Source organism: Danio aesculapii, chromosome 23 (assembly GCF_903798145.1).
Source record: "Danio aesculapii chromosome 23, fDanAes4.1, whole genome shotgun sequence".
Lineage (NCBI taxonomy): Eukaryota > Metazoa > Chordata > Actinopteri > Cypriniformes > Danionidae > Danio > Danio aesculapii.
The window spans coordinates 41,430,042-41,447,917 of NC_079457.1; the positions used below are offsets into that span (position 1 = coordinate 41,430,042).

The following is a 17,876-nucleotide window of genomic DNA, read 5'->3' on the forward strand; positions in this document are numbered from 1 at the left end:
TAGTTGGCGGTTCATTCTGCAGTGGCGACCCCTGATTAATAAAGGGACTAAGCCGAAAAGAAAATGAATGAATGAATGTATTTCCATGTTTCCATTCTACAAAAGTATCACATCTTGTTGAGCAATGTAGCAAACAGCTGACAAGCGGTTTCTCGATTACAACTGTTCATTTGGTTCAGATCTGTGCCATAAATCCTCATGGTGTCCCTTGTACGTCTCATTTTTCCATTGTGTTTTCAATTCATAAATTCAGGCACCCATCACACCCACGCAGGTGTAATCTTCTAGCTGTCTCCACGCATACAGAGCACAAATCTAATAGCCCTAATGCAGGAGGCCTCTCAGACCAGCGAGGAAAAGCTTTTATGTGCTGACGAGTGCTCAAGTGTGCCTCTCCTGAAGCCTTCATATGCAAACACACATACGCACATGCTTTAAATGCTCTCCACCAGATGCGCATTAACTGGAAAGCAGAGAAAAATACCAAGACTTGGATCACGTTTTGTAGGTTGCACCTAAGACTACATTGCACACTCCCAAGGCTAAGCTTGACCACATCTACACCGACATCAATGTTTCATTGTCCTTGCGACTGAAAAATAGGCTCATTTTACATGCCTCCACTCTTCATCGCTGTATTTTTCTTCTCCACTTGTGCCGCTCACACTGAAATATTTGTGAGGCACGTCCGGGAAAGTAAAGAGAAAGTTTCCGATGAGGGCTTGTATCTATAATTTAAAGGTGAGGGTTTAGGAGATGGCTGTCCCACTGGGAGCTGCCGTGCATTAGCCCTGAAGGTAGTGCAGCCCAGCCTTGGAGCCCAAGCTAACAGATGGAGTCTCTCCCTGTCAGTCAAAACGCAATCCGCCCAATCGCATGTTACATCTCCTCGCTTTACTGAGGAACTCCATCCAAAAGCTACCCGGGTGAGACTGTTCCATGTCTGTGAACTCCAGCTCACATCCCTGGGATTCAGCGTGAATGTTGGTGCATTTAAAAGCTCTCTATCCTGGCATGGAGATTAGATATGAAGCATTTTACAACAATTTCAGTAGAGTGCTTGTGAAGAAAGCAATTTTATACCAGCTACAAAGCAATGAACACAGTCATTTAATCATAATGTTCTGAAATGATATGATTTTCTCATTTCGTGGAATAAAAAAAAAGAAATTCTTCAAGAAAGCCATTGCTTTTCATCATATGGACAAACAAAACAATCAATTTTATTTCCTTTTAATTTTTTTTTTTCACCAAACAAATTCAGTCATGCAGGTTTGGGGTAGAGTAAATGATGATTTTTGTTAAATTTTTTTTGGTTTCTTAACTTGTCTCAGATAATTGACATATTTTTGCTGAAACTATAACTGTAAAGAAACCTAAAATCAAGGTATGGATTACAGGGTTTTTCCCCCCCCTAATTAAAGTTTGATCCCCTCGGAATGACATTAAAACAAGATGTAAAGAGGGTCGGCACTTTAGATAGTGGAAAATTGTTCACACTGATCTGTAGCTTAAATAATAGTTAGGTAATAATAAAGTAGTATGCTTTGTGACCATCCCCATTATGGTTCAAACAATACATGATCGTAGCGGGGACAGAGACAAATGTGTCGATAGATTACGATAAATACTGTATGTGTGAAAAAAATATTTTTTTCTTGTAAAATAAGTGTTTATGTGCATATCCAGAAAGTCATTTAAAAAGACCGTCTATCACATATAGTGTGTATTTTAGAGACACTCGCACATACAGTTAGATCCATAATTATTTGGACATCGACACAATTCTAACATTTTTGGCTCTGTACACCAACACAATGGATTTGAAATGAAACAAACAAGATGTGCTTTAACTGCAGACTGTCAGCTTTAATTTGATGGTATTTACATCCAAATTAGGTGAACAGTGTGGGAATTACAACAGTCTGCATATGTGCCTCCCACTTGTTAAGGGTCCAAAATTAATTGGACTATTGGTTTCTAAGCTGTTTCATGGCCAGGTGTGTGTTATTCCTTTATTATCCCAATTACAATAAGCAGAGAAAAGGTCCGAGGTTCATTTCAAGTGTGCTATTTGCATTTGGAATTTGTTATTGTATTTTGTACTTTGTAATAATATTGTAATATTATTATTATCTGTTAACTCTCAAGATGAAATCCAAAAAGCTGTCACAATCAGAAAAGCAACTCATCATTAGGCTTAAAAAAACAACACAAACCCAACAAAGAGATAGCAAAAAACATCAGGTGTGGCCAAAACAATTGTTTGGAACATTCTAAAAAGAAAGAACACAACAGTGAGCTCAGAAACACCGAAAGACCCAGAAGACCATGGAAACAACTGTGGTGGATGACCAAAGAATTCTTTCCCTGGCAAAGAAAACACCCTTTATAACAGCTGGACAGATCAAGAACGCTCTCCATGCATATCAGAGTCAACAATCAAGAGAAAACTACACCAGATTAAATACATACGGTTCACCACAAGATGTAAACCATTAGTGAGCCTCAAAAACAGGAAGGCCAGAGTTCTAAAAAAGCCTTCACTATGCTGGAAAAACATCCTATGGACAGATGAGTACAAGATCAACTTGTACCAGACTAAAGGAAAAAGAAGGAGTATGGAGAATGAAATGATCTGCTTATGATTCTAAGCAGTGAAGCATGGTGGAAGCAGTGACATGGCTTAAGCATATATGGCTGTCAATGGAAACTGGTTTTCTTGTATTCACAGTATTGACATTGTGACTGCAATAGCAACCAAAGAGTTTTGAAGGGTCAGAAAGTGAATGTTATGCAATGGCCAAGTCAATCATCTGACCTGAATCTGATTGAGCATGCATTTCTTTTGCTGAAGACAAAACTGAAGGGAAAATGCCCCAAGAACAAGCAGGAACTGAAGACTGTGGCAGTAGAGGCCTGGCAGGAGAACCACCAGAAATTAAACCCAGCGTCTGATCATGCCTATGTGTTCCAGACTTCAGGCTGTAATTGACTGCAAAGGATTTGTAACCAAGATGAAAAAGATTTGATTTATGATTATTATTCTGTCCAATTACTCTTGGACCCTTAACAAGTGGGAAGCACATATGCAAACTGTTGTAATTCCTACCGTGTTCACCTAAATACACTCAAATTAAAGCTGACAGTCTGCAGTAAAAGCACATCTTGTTCGTTTCATTTCAAATTCATTGTGTTGGTGTACAGAGCCAAAAATGTTAGAATTGTGTCGATGTCCAAATATTTATGGATCTAACTGTATAAGTTTAACAGTGTAATCAGAAAGCAGAGTATTTCATGATCATCCATTTATAATGATTGTTAAGTAAATTTCTGTCATACCAAAAATAGGTTGCGTTTGAGAATCAAATGTCTGTTACTGTAATCTGATACTTTTTCTTTATACAATTAAACTTAAATGTTTGATTAATGAGATAATGGCATAAATATACAATTTGATTCACTGAAGTGTGCTTGTATTACATAAAGTTCTAAAACTCAGTCTAAACAAATTTAAGGAATAAACGCATCTTTATCTTTTTATTAAACATGATTGGTGTTGATGGGCCTTTAAAGCAATAGTTTATGCAATAACTTAATAATTCTGTCATTCACTCACCATCTACTTGTTCCAAACCTGTTTGAGTTTTATTTCTTTTAAAGGTTTGAAACCACTTTTGAGTGAGTAAATAATTACTACATTTTACAATCCTTTTAACAACGTCTGTTTCTAGATCCCCTCTACACTTATTTTTCAATTATTGTGCTGTAAATACAAAACAATACAGTACAACACCTTAATTTAGCTTTTCTTAAGCACAATTTGAATTGTGCATTAATAGTTTGCCTCTTTGAGAGTTGATTGCTTTGGCTGCGATCCCAATTCTGGCAGGAGTTCTGATGTCAAGAGAGAGAAAAACGCAACATCTGTGGTCTGCAACAGTTATTGTACTTCCAAAAATGGGAGCAATCCATATACAGAAATAGACAGAGAATATTTCAAGGCTGGACTGGATTGTTTGCAGTTTGGATGGTTTACTGAAGAATCAGAACAATTAGAAAAATGACGCAAAGCAGTTTTTTCTGCTCAAGCATGCCTGTACAATGGTTTGCAGAATGAATGGCTCATTCACCCAAAATTAAAAACTCTCGTGTTGTTTCGAACCTGTTTGACTTAATAGTAAACTCAAAAGCAGATACTGTAAAACATTTGCCCACACAATGAAAGTCACTGGGGGCCAGTGGGTAACCTTCTTTATAATGCATGGGCAAAGAACTTCTTTCAATGTAATTAAATAGATTTCTTTTAAATACTGTTCATTGTTATAATCCATTCACTAGATTTTTCAAATAATAAAGTTTTTCATTTTTTTTAGAAACACGGCAGCAAGCCTATCACTAGTGCTACAAAATGTAATTAACAAACTTTAATTTATCAAGATATCTTGAGGGAAAGAAGTATCATAGTTTCCTGTAAGACAAGTTTGGAGCATTAAAGGTGCAGCATGAAAGTGTGACACCCAATGGTTGAACTCGGTATTGCAAACTGGTTTAAAACACAATCAAGTGCAGGTTGCTAGGACTGACGACACCAATAGCAGTGTGTCTGACTGTCTAGCCTAAAGGCTGATTTAAACCGTTTTCTAATAAAAGCACTGGCACATGATAGAAGGAATATTTTCCATATTAAAATATCCATGGATATATCCATATCCATAGTTTTTGTTCCAACCAACTCCTGAATATATATTTAGAAACGGCTTCCGTTTCTTGCAGCTGAACAGAAAACTGACAATGATCACCTCAGGTAGACCTATCATTTTGTCATGGACGCACACTTTGAGTGTTTCTTGACTGGATTAATAAAATTACCAGTTTTCCACCAAGGCAACCCAGGGTGCTGAAATATAATTGGCCTAAACTGGCATTGGGCAGGTTAATGACCAAAACAAAGACAGACGTTCCGGTGCGCAAATTTTTAAAGCAGAATATCTGACTTTAAAACAAGTAGGTTCACTTGGCATGTTTCTTACATTTCTGCAAACATATATGGTATTTTTATGCTTTACAAAAAGTCAAAAACTTTCATACAGCATCTTTAATATGTATTTGTATATATGGTGATTTAGATTTACTAAAAATAATAAAGTGGTAAAATTGTAAGTGCATAATAATTAATGAATATACCTATAATAAACTTCTGACATATAATAATATTAATAAAGCATTTCCTAAATAATTTATCTAATATACACAATATTGACCATGGTGTTACTCTTGACTAAAACAAAAATAAAACTAAATATCCGTTTAACCTTACATAAATAAAAAGAAGAAAAATAATAAAAACTCCATAGAAGCCTAATAAATATTTAATTACAAAACCAAACAAAATACAACGAAATAGTTCAAATATCTTCTTCCGTGTTCATGGAAGAAAAAGTAAATCAGAATTTTATTTTTGGGTGAATCATCCCTTTGAATTCCTATCAGTCTGAAACATTGTTTACTCTCTTTTCTCCCTCTTCCAAAATTGCTTTAACAAATCAGTGTCAAATGTGGCAATGCCTTAAAAAGCTCCATTTACCAAGTAAACAACAGAAGAAAATGAGAAAAAGGATTATTTAAAGAGAAACCTCGAATTTTAGAAGAGTTTGGGATGATCTGTAGTTCAAGGCAAAACATGAAAAACTGCAAGCTGGACTCCATGAGAGGGAGGCACAGACCTAAGGATGTAGCAAAAAGGCTTGCTTGCACACAGGACAAAATCTGGGAATGGAAAACACAGATTGAAAAAGGAGAACCAAGAGAGATGGCAAAGAGAGAGTAAGATCGAGCCTCAATCAATCCCAAGCTTCCTATTCCCAGCACTCAATCCCATAGTGAGGGCCATGCTGATGTTTTATTGATGGAAGAGAATTCCGGCTGCACATGTACCCTCTACATAATTCATGATGCCAGCATTAGGGCCTGCCTGCCTGCAGAGAGATGCGTGTGTGGAAATGTGAGAGAGTGTTTGTGTGTTTGCAACTGTACGCGTATGGCAAGGATAAGCAGGGTGAAGTGGGAATGTTTTCCCAAATATATTCCTTAAAAATAATGAGTGCAAAAGAACTTCATCCCTTTGGTGTGATGGTGTGAATAATAAAAGGCTTTCAGTGGCTTTGTTGATTAGTTAAATGTCAAAGTACCATTAGTTTGGTACCGTTTATTAATTTAAAATATTTGAAGTTAAAATTGATTTTAAATGTTCTTTTATAATTTATCACAGTGGCCATACATAAGAATGTTTAAGTATTAAAGGGGTAGTTCACCCCAAAATGGCAATTCACATAATTTAAAGTACTTATCCTCCACTTGTTCCAAACCTGTTCGAGTTTCTTCCTTCTATTAAGGACAAAAGAGCATATTTAGAAAAATGTTAAAAACCTGTAATCATTGACTTCCATAGCATTTGTTTTGTGGAAGACAATGGTTATAGGTTTTCAGGTTTCTTTAAAGACCTTCTTTTGTGGTTTAAAACCACGTAACGGAGAGTAAACAGTGAGTAAATTTTTATTCTTGGGTGCACGGCTTGTAACAACTTTTATGAAAACGTAAAGGAGTTCGGATCAACTGGTCACACTGGAGTTGTAATCTAACTAGGGATGTCCCGATCAGGTTTTTTGCCCTTGAGTCTGAGTCATTTGATTTTGAGTATCTACCGATACCGTCAGGCAATCCCAAGTTCACATATCTCACGGTTTGCTATGGCAATGTTGTCGTGATCAACGCAATAAAACCTCCAGATCTCAGACATACTCGCGTTTTCCGCTTCAAGCTGCTTCCATGTTCTACTTTGCCAGCATTTAACCAATAGCGTCTCTATGTTGCCGTTTTTTTGTGTGAAGTCAAGAAAGAGGTCTAACTTTCTGCCACCGCATAACTATTAATTCGATTTCCGATCACGTGATCGGATCTGGACATCCCTAAATCTAACTATACATTATTAGTATTTGTTTAGTTAGATTACCACTCCAATATGTTTGCTATCTATAGGTGTTAAAAATCGCTCTTACATACATTGTTGCGACAATATTCAATTGTGGTGTTCATAGCCTACAGTGCATCTGGAAAGCACTTCACTTTTCCACATTTTTTTATGTTACAGCCTTATTCCACATTGGATTAAATTAATTTTTTTCCTCAAAATTCTACACACAATACCCCATAATGACAATGTGAAAAAAGATTTTTTTGAAATTGTCGCAAATTTATTTAAAAAAACCTGAAAAAAAAAAAAATAAAAAAAATAAAATCACATGTACATAAGTATTTACAGCCTTTGCCGTGAAGCTCTAAATTGAGCTCAGGTACATTCTGTTTCCACTGATCATTCTTGAGATGTTTCAGCAGCTTAATTGGAGTTCTCCTGTGGTAAATTCAGTTGATTGGACAAGATTTGAAAGGCATACACCTGTATATATAAGGTCCCAGGGTTGACAGTGCATGTCAAAGCACAAACCAAGCATGAAGACAAAGAAATTGTCTTTAAACCTCAGGAGACAGGATTGTCTCAAGGCACAAGACTGGGGAAGGTTACAGAAAAAGTTCTGCTGCTCCGAAAGTTCCAATGAGCACAGTGGCCTCCTCCATCCGTAAGTGGAAGATGTTTGGAACCACCAGGACTCTTCCTAGAGCAGGCCGGACATCTAAACAGAGTGATCGGAGGAAAAGGGGCTTAGTCAGGGAAGTGATCAATAACCCGATGGTCACTCTGTCTGAGCTTCAGCGTTCTTCTCTGGAGAGAGGAGCCACTCCATGCCTGGAATTTGCCAAAAGGCATCTGAAGGACTCTCAGACCATAAGAAACAAAAGTCTCTGGCCTGAAGAGACTAAAATTGAACTCTTTGTGGAGTGAATGCCAGGCATTACAATTGGAGAAAACCAGGCACCACTCATCACCCGGCTAATACCATCCCTACAGTGAAGCATGGTGGTGGCAGCATCATGATGTGGGGATGTTTTTCAGCAGCAGGAACTGGAAGACCAGTTGGATAGAGGGAAAGATGAATGCAGCAATGTACAGAGACATCCTGAATGAAAACCTGCATTAGCCAGAGCCCAGACCTAAATCCTATTGAACATCTCTGGAGAGGTCTGAAAATGGCTGTACACCGTCGCTTCCCATCCAACCTGATGGAGCTTGAGAGGTACTGCAAAGAAGATTGGGCAAAAATTCCCAAAGACAGGTGTGCCAAGCTTGTGGCATCATATTCAAAGACTTGAGGCTGTAATTGCTGCCAAAGGTACATAGACAAAGTATTGAGCAAAGGCTATAAATACTTGTACTGTACATGTGATTCTTCAGCTTTTTCCACATTGTCATTATGGGGAATTGTGTGTAGAATTGAGAAAATAAATGAATTTAATCCATTTTGGAATAAGGCTGAAACATAACAAAATGTGAAAAATAAAGCACTATGACTTTCCAGATGCACTGCATGTAGGTTACATTTAATAACTCTTTTTACGTGTAAATGTTTAAGCAAACGATAACTTTGAACACTCAGATAGTAAAAAAGTGACCGACTTTAGTTGTGTTTCCAAGTTGTGGGAATGCTTAAATAGTAGAGAGCATTTGATGAGGAGCTAACGTGGATGCTTATGTCATAAGAAACATTGATCCACATCAGTGGTGTAAAGTAACAAATACTCAAATTATCGTAATTGGTAGTTTTTCTCAGGAATTGTACTTTACTAAGTACTTTAAACTTTTTTTTTTTACTTTACTAAGGTTAAAAATGTGTACTTTTGCTGTATCTGTACTTTTACTCCACTATTTTCCTTCCACCTGCAGTCACTACTTTATTTTGCTTGCCTGTGGAGATTGGCTAAGTAGAAAAAAGTCCTGTAATTCGTACAATTAATTTGCACTCATAAATGTTACTATTTTATATGTAAAAATTACACAGGGTATGTTTACATGGACACCAACAATCCGATTTTAATATGATTAAGACAACACTCCGATTAAGAGTCTACCATGAACACAGCAATTTTTGATTAATTTAATCCAATTAAGGTCATAATCAAACTAAACAAGAATCAAATTAAGACATGTGGAGTATGCCGATTTTAGTCACATTATTGAAGTGCAGTACAGACATGTAAACACCGCAATCAAACTATTACCATCATGTAGGATTTTTTTTAAGATCTCGTTTGTCATGGGGGCCATGCATAAAATGTTCATGAATGAAAGTGAAAACGGCCAACTGCAGTTCAAGTCGACAAATTAAAAATGAAACACCTGAAATTACATGAAACTCCAGAGGAAATTTGGATAGTGTGGTGACACAATGGCATTAATCGAATTATGTACTATAACATATAAAACAGGATCATGAAAGAAATATTCAAAAAGCAACTCAGGTAAACAGTTTAATCATATTAATGTCTTATTCAGATTAAGGCAAATAATTCCATTACTGATGTCTATGTAAACATAGTAACTGACCAAGTTTAATAAGATAAATAGTTTTTCACCCCAAAAATTTAAGTTCTATCCATCTTTGTTGTATACAACCTTTTTTCTGTCAGAACACAAATCACAGAGGTTTTCAACTTTATCCTTGCTCTTCCATGCTGTATAATGAGGAGCACAGATACATCGTCTATAACAGCACTACTATATAAAATAAGAAGAGTAAATTTAGATCTCATGCCATCTTTCCCTTTTAATAAAGCATTAACAAAACTTTGAAGATGATGAATTTACGCCAACAAATGCCAATGCCTGAAAATGAATGCGCTAAATCTTACCGATTTACAACACAGCAGATTGATGTTGCACAGAGCGAAATCTGAAGCTAAATGATCTCTTAAACAGCAGTTGCAGTCACCGGTCAACACAATTTAATTAGCTACAGGGGAAACAGCTGTTTAACATTAGCAACCACTGCTTTTGGTGAGTAATGGCAAAATTAGTACATTTTCCCCACCGCAATTATTTGATATGCTGAGGTTGACAGGTGTGCTATAATGGAGTTTCACATTTGTATGTTTCAAAGGCTCCCTCCACAATAGCAGTTGCCATAGTAACTTATTAAGATCCACTCCAGAGCGATGTCCTGACCTAACTAGATCCAGAAATTTGAAGTAGAACATCATAGATGGAGGAAAATAAAAAAGAATTAAAGAAAGTCTATTTTCAGGTGCTATTTTGAAAATGCATTCGCGCAAATAAATGGTTTATTAGGAATTATTATATTGTAAAACACAAACCTGCCTATCAGTATGTTTATTGCTAGCAGAAAAAAAACTAAATAAAGATTGATAAAGTGTTGTTTTTGAAGAATTGCTGTAATAAAATGATAGAGCGTGCTTTACAGCATACAGTAATACTGCTTCAGGGAGTTACATAAAAGTCTACAGGGACAAGTTCTGTAGGGAGAGGAGGACAGTAATTAAATTAGAAAATATAAAAGAAATGGCCCAGATTTAGCCGCTTTACCTCACAGTTTAGCTCAGGGGACAGGAGGGATCTTCCTTTGTTTCATTCTTCCTTATAGCAGCTATTTCACCTCTTTTGTAATTTCTCTCCCCCTCTTCAGGAGGAAAAACAGCACAAGGTAAGAGAAGAAAGTAGGTCGGTGGCTGTGAATTGATTGATGTGGTGTGGCTTAAGTCTGGTTTTCATACAGCCACTTAAATCCCCCTCATCATTCTTCATTCTAGCAGAGACTTTCTAAACATTTATATTCGGTTATGCAATTAAAATGTACAGCACATTTGGCTACATCAGTAGAAAGAGGCTTCAGTGATTGTGTAGACCATCGTCACAAAACGTCTGCGCAATATGTACAGATGAGTGTGTGGGTTTCCATGTCAGCATTTTAGTACCCGTCTGATTATTATTTTTCTCTCAGGTACACTTGGCCCTCCATGTCGTAAAGCTGCAGTAATTCACTCATGATGGTCTCAATTTGAGCCTTGGTGATGTCTGCACAAACAACCTGCAAAATGAAGCACAAAACGTCAATGCGGAGCCCAGAGTTTAGCCCACCTGCATGCTATTTCTGAGATGACTTCTGAATATTAGTTTTGAGGCAATTAATAATAGAATCTAGTCACATTTAGATGTGTTCATTTTGAAAGTCCGTAAAACAGCTGCCAGGGTTTCAGACTGCATCTAAATGTTTAAATGCAGCTAAAAGAAAATATAGTTTCTTGGTAATATCTGATTAGAGGTTACAGTGGTGCCGCTACCAATTTGCCTGGCAACTGATGAACAGCCATTTTTGGTTACAAAACATCTGAACAAAACTGTTTAAAAATGCACCATGCAAACTATATTTAATCCTGCTAGAATCCTGTGAACCACAGCAAATGGCACAATAAAATTAAAAATCATGGACAAATATATAAATTATTGATTTAAAGTGGCTGATACACACATCTACACTTCAATTTTTAATACATGTATTTAAAAATATTTGGGTATTTTGAGAGCTTGAGGAAAGCGTAATTCGTGGTAAATGATGACATCGTTTGCAGAAATATTGGTTAATTGTTAATTGATACTCATAAAATTGCAGACAGATTAAATGTAATTTGAAAAGGGGTGTTTTTGTTCATTTGTATTTATATACTTCGGGCTACTTTTGCTGTAAGAAATAACACAAAAATATTGTTGCTTTTTACCATAGTAGTTTGAAATGCATATTTTACTTCTGGTTATGATATACAAATATATGATAATATGGAAGGCTAAATGTTCATTTAAAAAAATACATTTAAACTAAATTACATCCAGTTGAAGTCAGAATTATTAGCCCCCCTGAATTATTAGCCCCCCGTTTGATTTTTCCCAATTTCTGTTTAATGGAGAAAAGATTTTTTTTCTCAACACATTTTTAAATATAATAGTTTTAATAACTCATTTCTAATAACTGATTTATTTTATCTTTGCCATGATAACAGTAAATAATATTTGACTAGATATTTTTCAAGACACTTCTATACAGCTTAAAGTGACATTTAAAGGCTTAACTAGGTTAATTAGGTTAACTAAGCAGGCTAGGGTAATCAGATGGTTTGTTCTATAGACAATTGAAAAAAAAATCTATAGCTTAAAGGGGCTAATAATTTTGACCATAAAATGTTTTTTTTTTTAATTAAAAACTGCTTTTATTCTAGCCGAAATAAAACAAATAAGATGTTCTCAAGAAGAAAAAATATTATCAGACATACTGTAAACATTTCCTTGCCCTGTTAACCATCATTTGGGAAATATTTTAAAGGAATAAAAAAATAAATAAAAATAAATAAATCAAAGGGGGGCTAATAATTCTGACTTCAGCTGTACATTACAATTACGTTCAAATCCTGAAGCTGCTGTCAAATGAGTTATTTTAAGAGGTATAACTTTTAACATCAATATTTTTTACATGGGTGGTGCTCCCAAATTAGGTGCTTGCTCCACCATCTGTAGAATGCTCTCAAATGCTAGTCTAGAGCCCTGACCCTGGCTAAATTTTAACCTAACATTTCTAATTGAAATAGGTGACAGCAAAGGGTTCAAAATCAGAGTGAGACATGTTACATTCTATGAACATAATATAAATGTTTGTCATTTAATAAATGCTTGTCAGTAATGAGGTTAAAATCTTCCATTTTTATATTTACAGTGTGAAGAGACAACATCATACAGTACAAGTATACAGTGGAAAACAACTGCAGAAAATAATTTGTGTCCCACAATAATTTATCAAATGAAAGCATTAACTGAAACAAAGTAATTATACATTCCTAGGACAAATATAACAAAAAAGTGAGAAAGAAAATACCTGTGTGACGAAGTTTTTAAAAATGTAAACTGTACATTACTTTTATATTTTTAATCGTTAATTTATTTTTTATTTATCGAGTAAGCCAACTAGAAATAACGTAATATCACTTGATCATTTGACCTATTTATTAGCTTGACCTCACCTTATAACATATTTGAGTCCATGTTGACCCAGAAAAGATCATTTAAAATATTTACTTTTAATTTTATTTTATATAGATACATTTCTATCTTTTGTTTAATGCATTTTATACTCATCATTTTGGACCCAGGTATGCATGAAGGTATCAGTCAATCAATCAATCAAACAAACAAACAAACAAACAAAAATATGTAACATTTTGCTTTTCCTTTGCCTTACCTATTGACAAATTACAGCAGCTTCAAAATAACACTTTTTCACCCAAAAGTAAGATCTAGGCAAATACAATAAAGTTATAAATCAAAGCAATATAATTATTCATTCATTTTCCTTCAGCTTAGTCCCTGATTTATCAGGGGTCACCACAGCAGAATGAACCGCCAACTATGTTTTACACAGCAGATGCCTTTTCAGCTGCAACCCAGTAGTGGGAAACACCCAAACACCAGAGCACGGTGAGAACATGTAAACACCACAAAGAAATGCCATCTGGCCAAGTTGGGACTCGAACCAGCGACCTTCTTGCTGTAACGCAACAGTGACTACTTCCAAGTAACCATGCCGCCAGTGCAATTAAATTAAATTAAAATTAAGTGTAATTCTCAGATTACAGGTTCTTATAGACTTAATAAAATGATTAAGTCAAATAAAACCTCTTATCAATATTGAAAAAAAGTTCATTTATTGTAGTTTTTTGTGCGCAATTAATTTTGATGAATAAAAAAAGTTAGTTGACCAAAATAATACAGTAAATACAATGTAATGCAAATATATTTTCACTGATTAATGGGACATTGCTAATTATATAACGTATGATTTCAGTTGAAAAATAATAAAGGTTCCTTGGGTCAAAATGCATCTTGAATGCTAAATTAATATTCAATGATCATTCACTACGAGGGTATTAGACCATTTTAATACACCAATACTGATAACATTAAAAACTCATATGACCACTGAGGATAATTTTCCCAATATTGCACACAAAAATTGATATCTATTTGAACTGATCACTTTGAATCTGATTGACTTCAAATTGATTGATTTATGCAATAATCGTAATGAATTTTTCTTTTTGGCATAAGCCTGATATACTCAGTTCCTGTTCTAAATAAAGACTCTACATGTTAGTCAGACGTTCTCTTCTTACCTAAAATATGATTATTTCCCAGAACAAAATATAATGGATACCAGGAATTATGCTGAAAGCTTCTATGAACATTTAGAAGAATTAATTGTTATTAAAGCTAGAATATAACTACTATTAAACTCTGTTCTAGGAAAATGAAGTCATTCAAGTGGCTTTAAGAGCCCTTTAAAGATTTTTTTTTTTTGGTCGTTTTTTTAAATACTACTTAGGGGTGTCACCAAGGGAACGCAACTAGTGTGCAAGACAATGCCATTTTTCTCAGACCAGGCAGCAACCGTTAGGTGCTCCTATTGCCATGGGAACAACTTCCAGCACTCTAAAGGTTACTGCAATCGTACTGCTATTGATGCCTGATCCGACCCTGGCATCAGTAAGGCTCAAACTAGTCAATGTTCAGGCTTGGTGACTCAATGCAGGCACAGCAGGACATTTTATTTTTCTCCACATAACAGTGTAAAAGTCCTACCTGCCACCATTCTAGTTCTCCTCTGGGGAGCTGCACTCCATATGTCTGGAGAGCAAGATAGAGGGCGGTGAGGGCGAGGTGTTGAGGCCGATGGCGGACACACACAGAGCCATGGTAACTGTCTTTTAATACAGCCAGAGCTGTCTCTGCAATGGGGGTTCGAGACCAGGCATGGCGGTTCAGGAGACTTCTTACGGAGAGCAGGTAGTGCAGCAGATACTGGGACACAGTGAGAAGTTTGTTAGAAGAGGTAAAACTGTTGTGAAGTAGAGTATTAACTGAAAAGAGTTAGTGAGAGTAAAGTTGCAGTGACTACAGTGCACCACACACATTGACTTTACTTGGGTGGGCCGCCCAGGTATATTAACGGCCGTACAAGTATATTTGGTGACATTTATTTTTTTATTACAACCATCCTTTTACCCTTTTTTTGTATGCGCCCAATAGCCAAACATCCGCGATCGATTAACCAGTGAAAACACATTCTCTCGCCCTACACATTTCCTACTTCTTGTTGTGTGTAGGCGAGAACTGTCAAGACTCCCATAGACAATCTCCCGAGCTCTGCAGAGACCCACAGAGACGTGCTTTTTTAAGATTTAAAAATGTGTCCGGCCTGGGTTTCTAAATCTCCTAAAATGTCCAGGATTCGGCTTTTGGTTTCGCTTTCTAAAGTCATCGTTTGTTGGTTAATTGTATGTGTTTTTGCATTACATTTTTACTTTAAACCTGTTTTACGCTCGCAGCGGACAGCGCTTGCACAGCCGCAAGAGTGAGAGAAACATTAAATAATTAATTCTTTGATCTAAGCGACTCAGATAAACTTTTCTATACACACAGAGAGGACGAAATTACATCTACTTTGGCTGCAGAATATTTGTACATCGTTAAAAATGATTAATTAACTCATTTGCCTTATTTAATCTACACTTTTTTGCTTGTAATTATTATACTTTTCAGAAACTTTGTCTGTTTTCATTCCATAATGTCATTTATTCCTCATTTACTGTATATTTTTGTAATTTGATAATGGTGATATATTACATATTTTATACATATCTAACATGCTTTGGTAATACTGTACAAAATGTCAGCAGCACATTTTACATTTCAGTGGGTGCACATGGCTCCTGAATAGAAGAAGTAAAACAAATAGTGGATTTCTTTTTTATTTCAACAGTATTTTTTTACTGTAACCCGTTGAAAAGAAAAAAAGTGTATAACAATGGTACAATTAACAAAAATATTGCTAAAAATCACTTTTTTGTTGCATGTAGGCAACAATGTGCCATGGGTAAAAGGTGTGTTTCAATCCCGCTACCACCACAAGTGTATTTCAAACCTGTGGGAAGCACTGGACTAATTTATTAAATGAGAAGAACGAAAGTAATAAACTGATAGAGTTTCTGTACTGTGCATAAAGACATTTCAGTCAGTGATACTATTTTAAAACTGTGTTATTTTAGTATTAGTGGCATATTTTATTTCGTTTTAAATGATAGTTTGGGTTTTTGTGCATATGTTAATTTTTGAGAGTATGCTCATATTTGAGATCAAAAATATTTAGTTTTGGTGCACTGTGTAAAACCCACAAATTTTTACTAAAATTTTGTTGCCACCTGTGGGGGAAACCAATTATCAATACAAGATTAAAAAATAATAATAATATTCATTCATTCATTTTCGGCTTAATCCCTTTATTAATCAGGGGTCGCCACAGCGGAATGAACCACCAACTTATCCAGCATATGTTTTTACACAGCGGATGCCCTTCCAGCTGCAACCCATCACTGGGAAACATCCATATACACTCATACACTACAGACAATTTAGCTTACCCAATTCACCTATAGCACAAGTTTTTGGACTTGTGGGGAAACAGGACCACCCGGAGGAAACCCACGCGAACACGGGGAGAACATGCAAACGCCACACAGAAATGCTAACTGACCCCGCCGGGGCTCGAACCAGCGACCTTCTTGGTATGAGACGATTGTGCTACCCACTGCGCCACCTTGCTGCCATAATGATATTATAAATATAATAACATCTAAAAATACTACTACTAACGTTTTATAATTACTACCTAATAAATGAGTTAAATTTGTTTTAAGCTTGTAACTTAAATAATTCAACTACTTAAGTTGATCAATTTTATTTAAAAATTCATATTTTCAGTTTTTTTTCAACAGTTTTAATTTGTAATACTACCTCTGCTTTAAAAAGTACACATGGGAAAAACACACCTTTTTAATAATTATTTTCACAAAAGCAGTTCTTTCTATAAAAAAAATTCACAAAAGTAGTTATTATTATTGTAAAATCATTGAAGCTCACATTCTTAAAACAATTCAAATTGTATCGTTTTGCACTCAAGACATATAATACATTAAACAGACTACAGAATACATCAGATTTTAAAAATAGCAAACAACTACAGGCATTACCTTGTGTGGATGCTCAAAGGTCACTTGAAAGTTCAGCTGTCGAAGGATGAGGAGCTCACATTGCACAATACTGTCCCTTAACTCCCAGAACTTCCCATTCAGTTCCAGTGGTTCACTATCAGGGTGAAAATACCTGGATCAAAGAAAACACACAATTGAGATAATATTCATGGACTCTGAGTCTACACTGCTACCAATAAACCTTCTGCTACCTGTGACAGACATTGATGATATCTCTGGTCCTGAGATGCTGCTCTTCCACTTTGCCTGCGAGGTAGATGGCAGACATGGCTACTAGATAAGGCTCGTAGATCTGCAAACTGGCAGACTGGAAGAACCTGTGATACAGCACACATGCAGTAGCCATGGGCACAGATCTCATGCCCAGCTTCACCCCTACACATGTGCAAAATATGAGATAAACTCAGTCAGAAGGAAGAATCCACCGAGCAGCCGCAGTATCACGATACATTTCTTAAAGTTGTTTAATATAAAAAACCTAGTCCAACATATATTTCATAAAAAATGAAAATACCCGTCTCCGTGATAAAGCGACAAACTCTGAAGTGTGTTTTGGAGTATTCCACATCTTCAGCACTTCTTCTGCCTCTCGCTTCATTGGCAGCTACAGATGTTGACGCATGCGCACTCATTTTACGTCGTGCAGCAGACTGCTTCGTTTCAAAGCGCGTTTATAAGTTACATTGCTTGTATTAAATTCGTTTTAAACGTTACATGCACTTCTTTAATATTAGTCGCTTGTACAACCGTGGGCACGTAAATTGTGATTTTTCTTCTGCGGATCGTTCGGCATTCCACTCAGAGCTTTAGTTGTCTAC

At 35.9% G+C, this 17,876-nt stretch overlaps 1 protein-coding gene across 1 annotated transcript; it reads right to left on the reverse strand.

The window, feature by feature from the left end:
* Window positions 1-10,895: 10,895 nt before the first annotated feature.
* On the reverse strand, window positions 10,896-17,843 carry LOC130216838 (cyclin-Q-like). Its single transcript, XM_056448718.1, has 5 exons — window positions 17,573-17,843; window positions 17,250-17,433; window positions 17,038-17,170; window positions 14,591-14,809; window positions 10,896-10,997 (listed from the first exon to the last, which is right to left on the reverse strand). Exons 1-5 carry the CDS (start codon window positions 17,688-17,690, stop codon window positions 10,896-10,898), a joined length of 756 nt encoding a protein of 251 aa, XP_056304693.1. The 5' UTR covers window positions 17,691-17,843.
* Window positions 17,844-17,876: the final 33 nt, after the last annotated feature.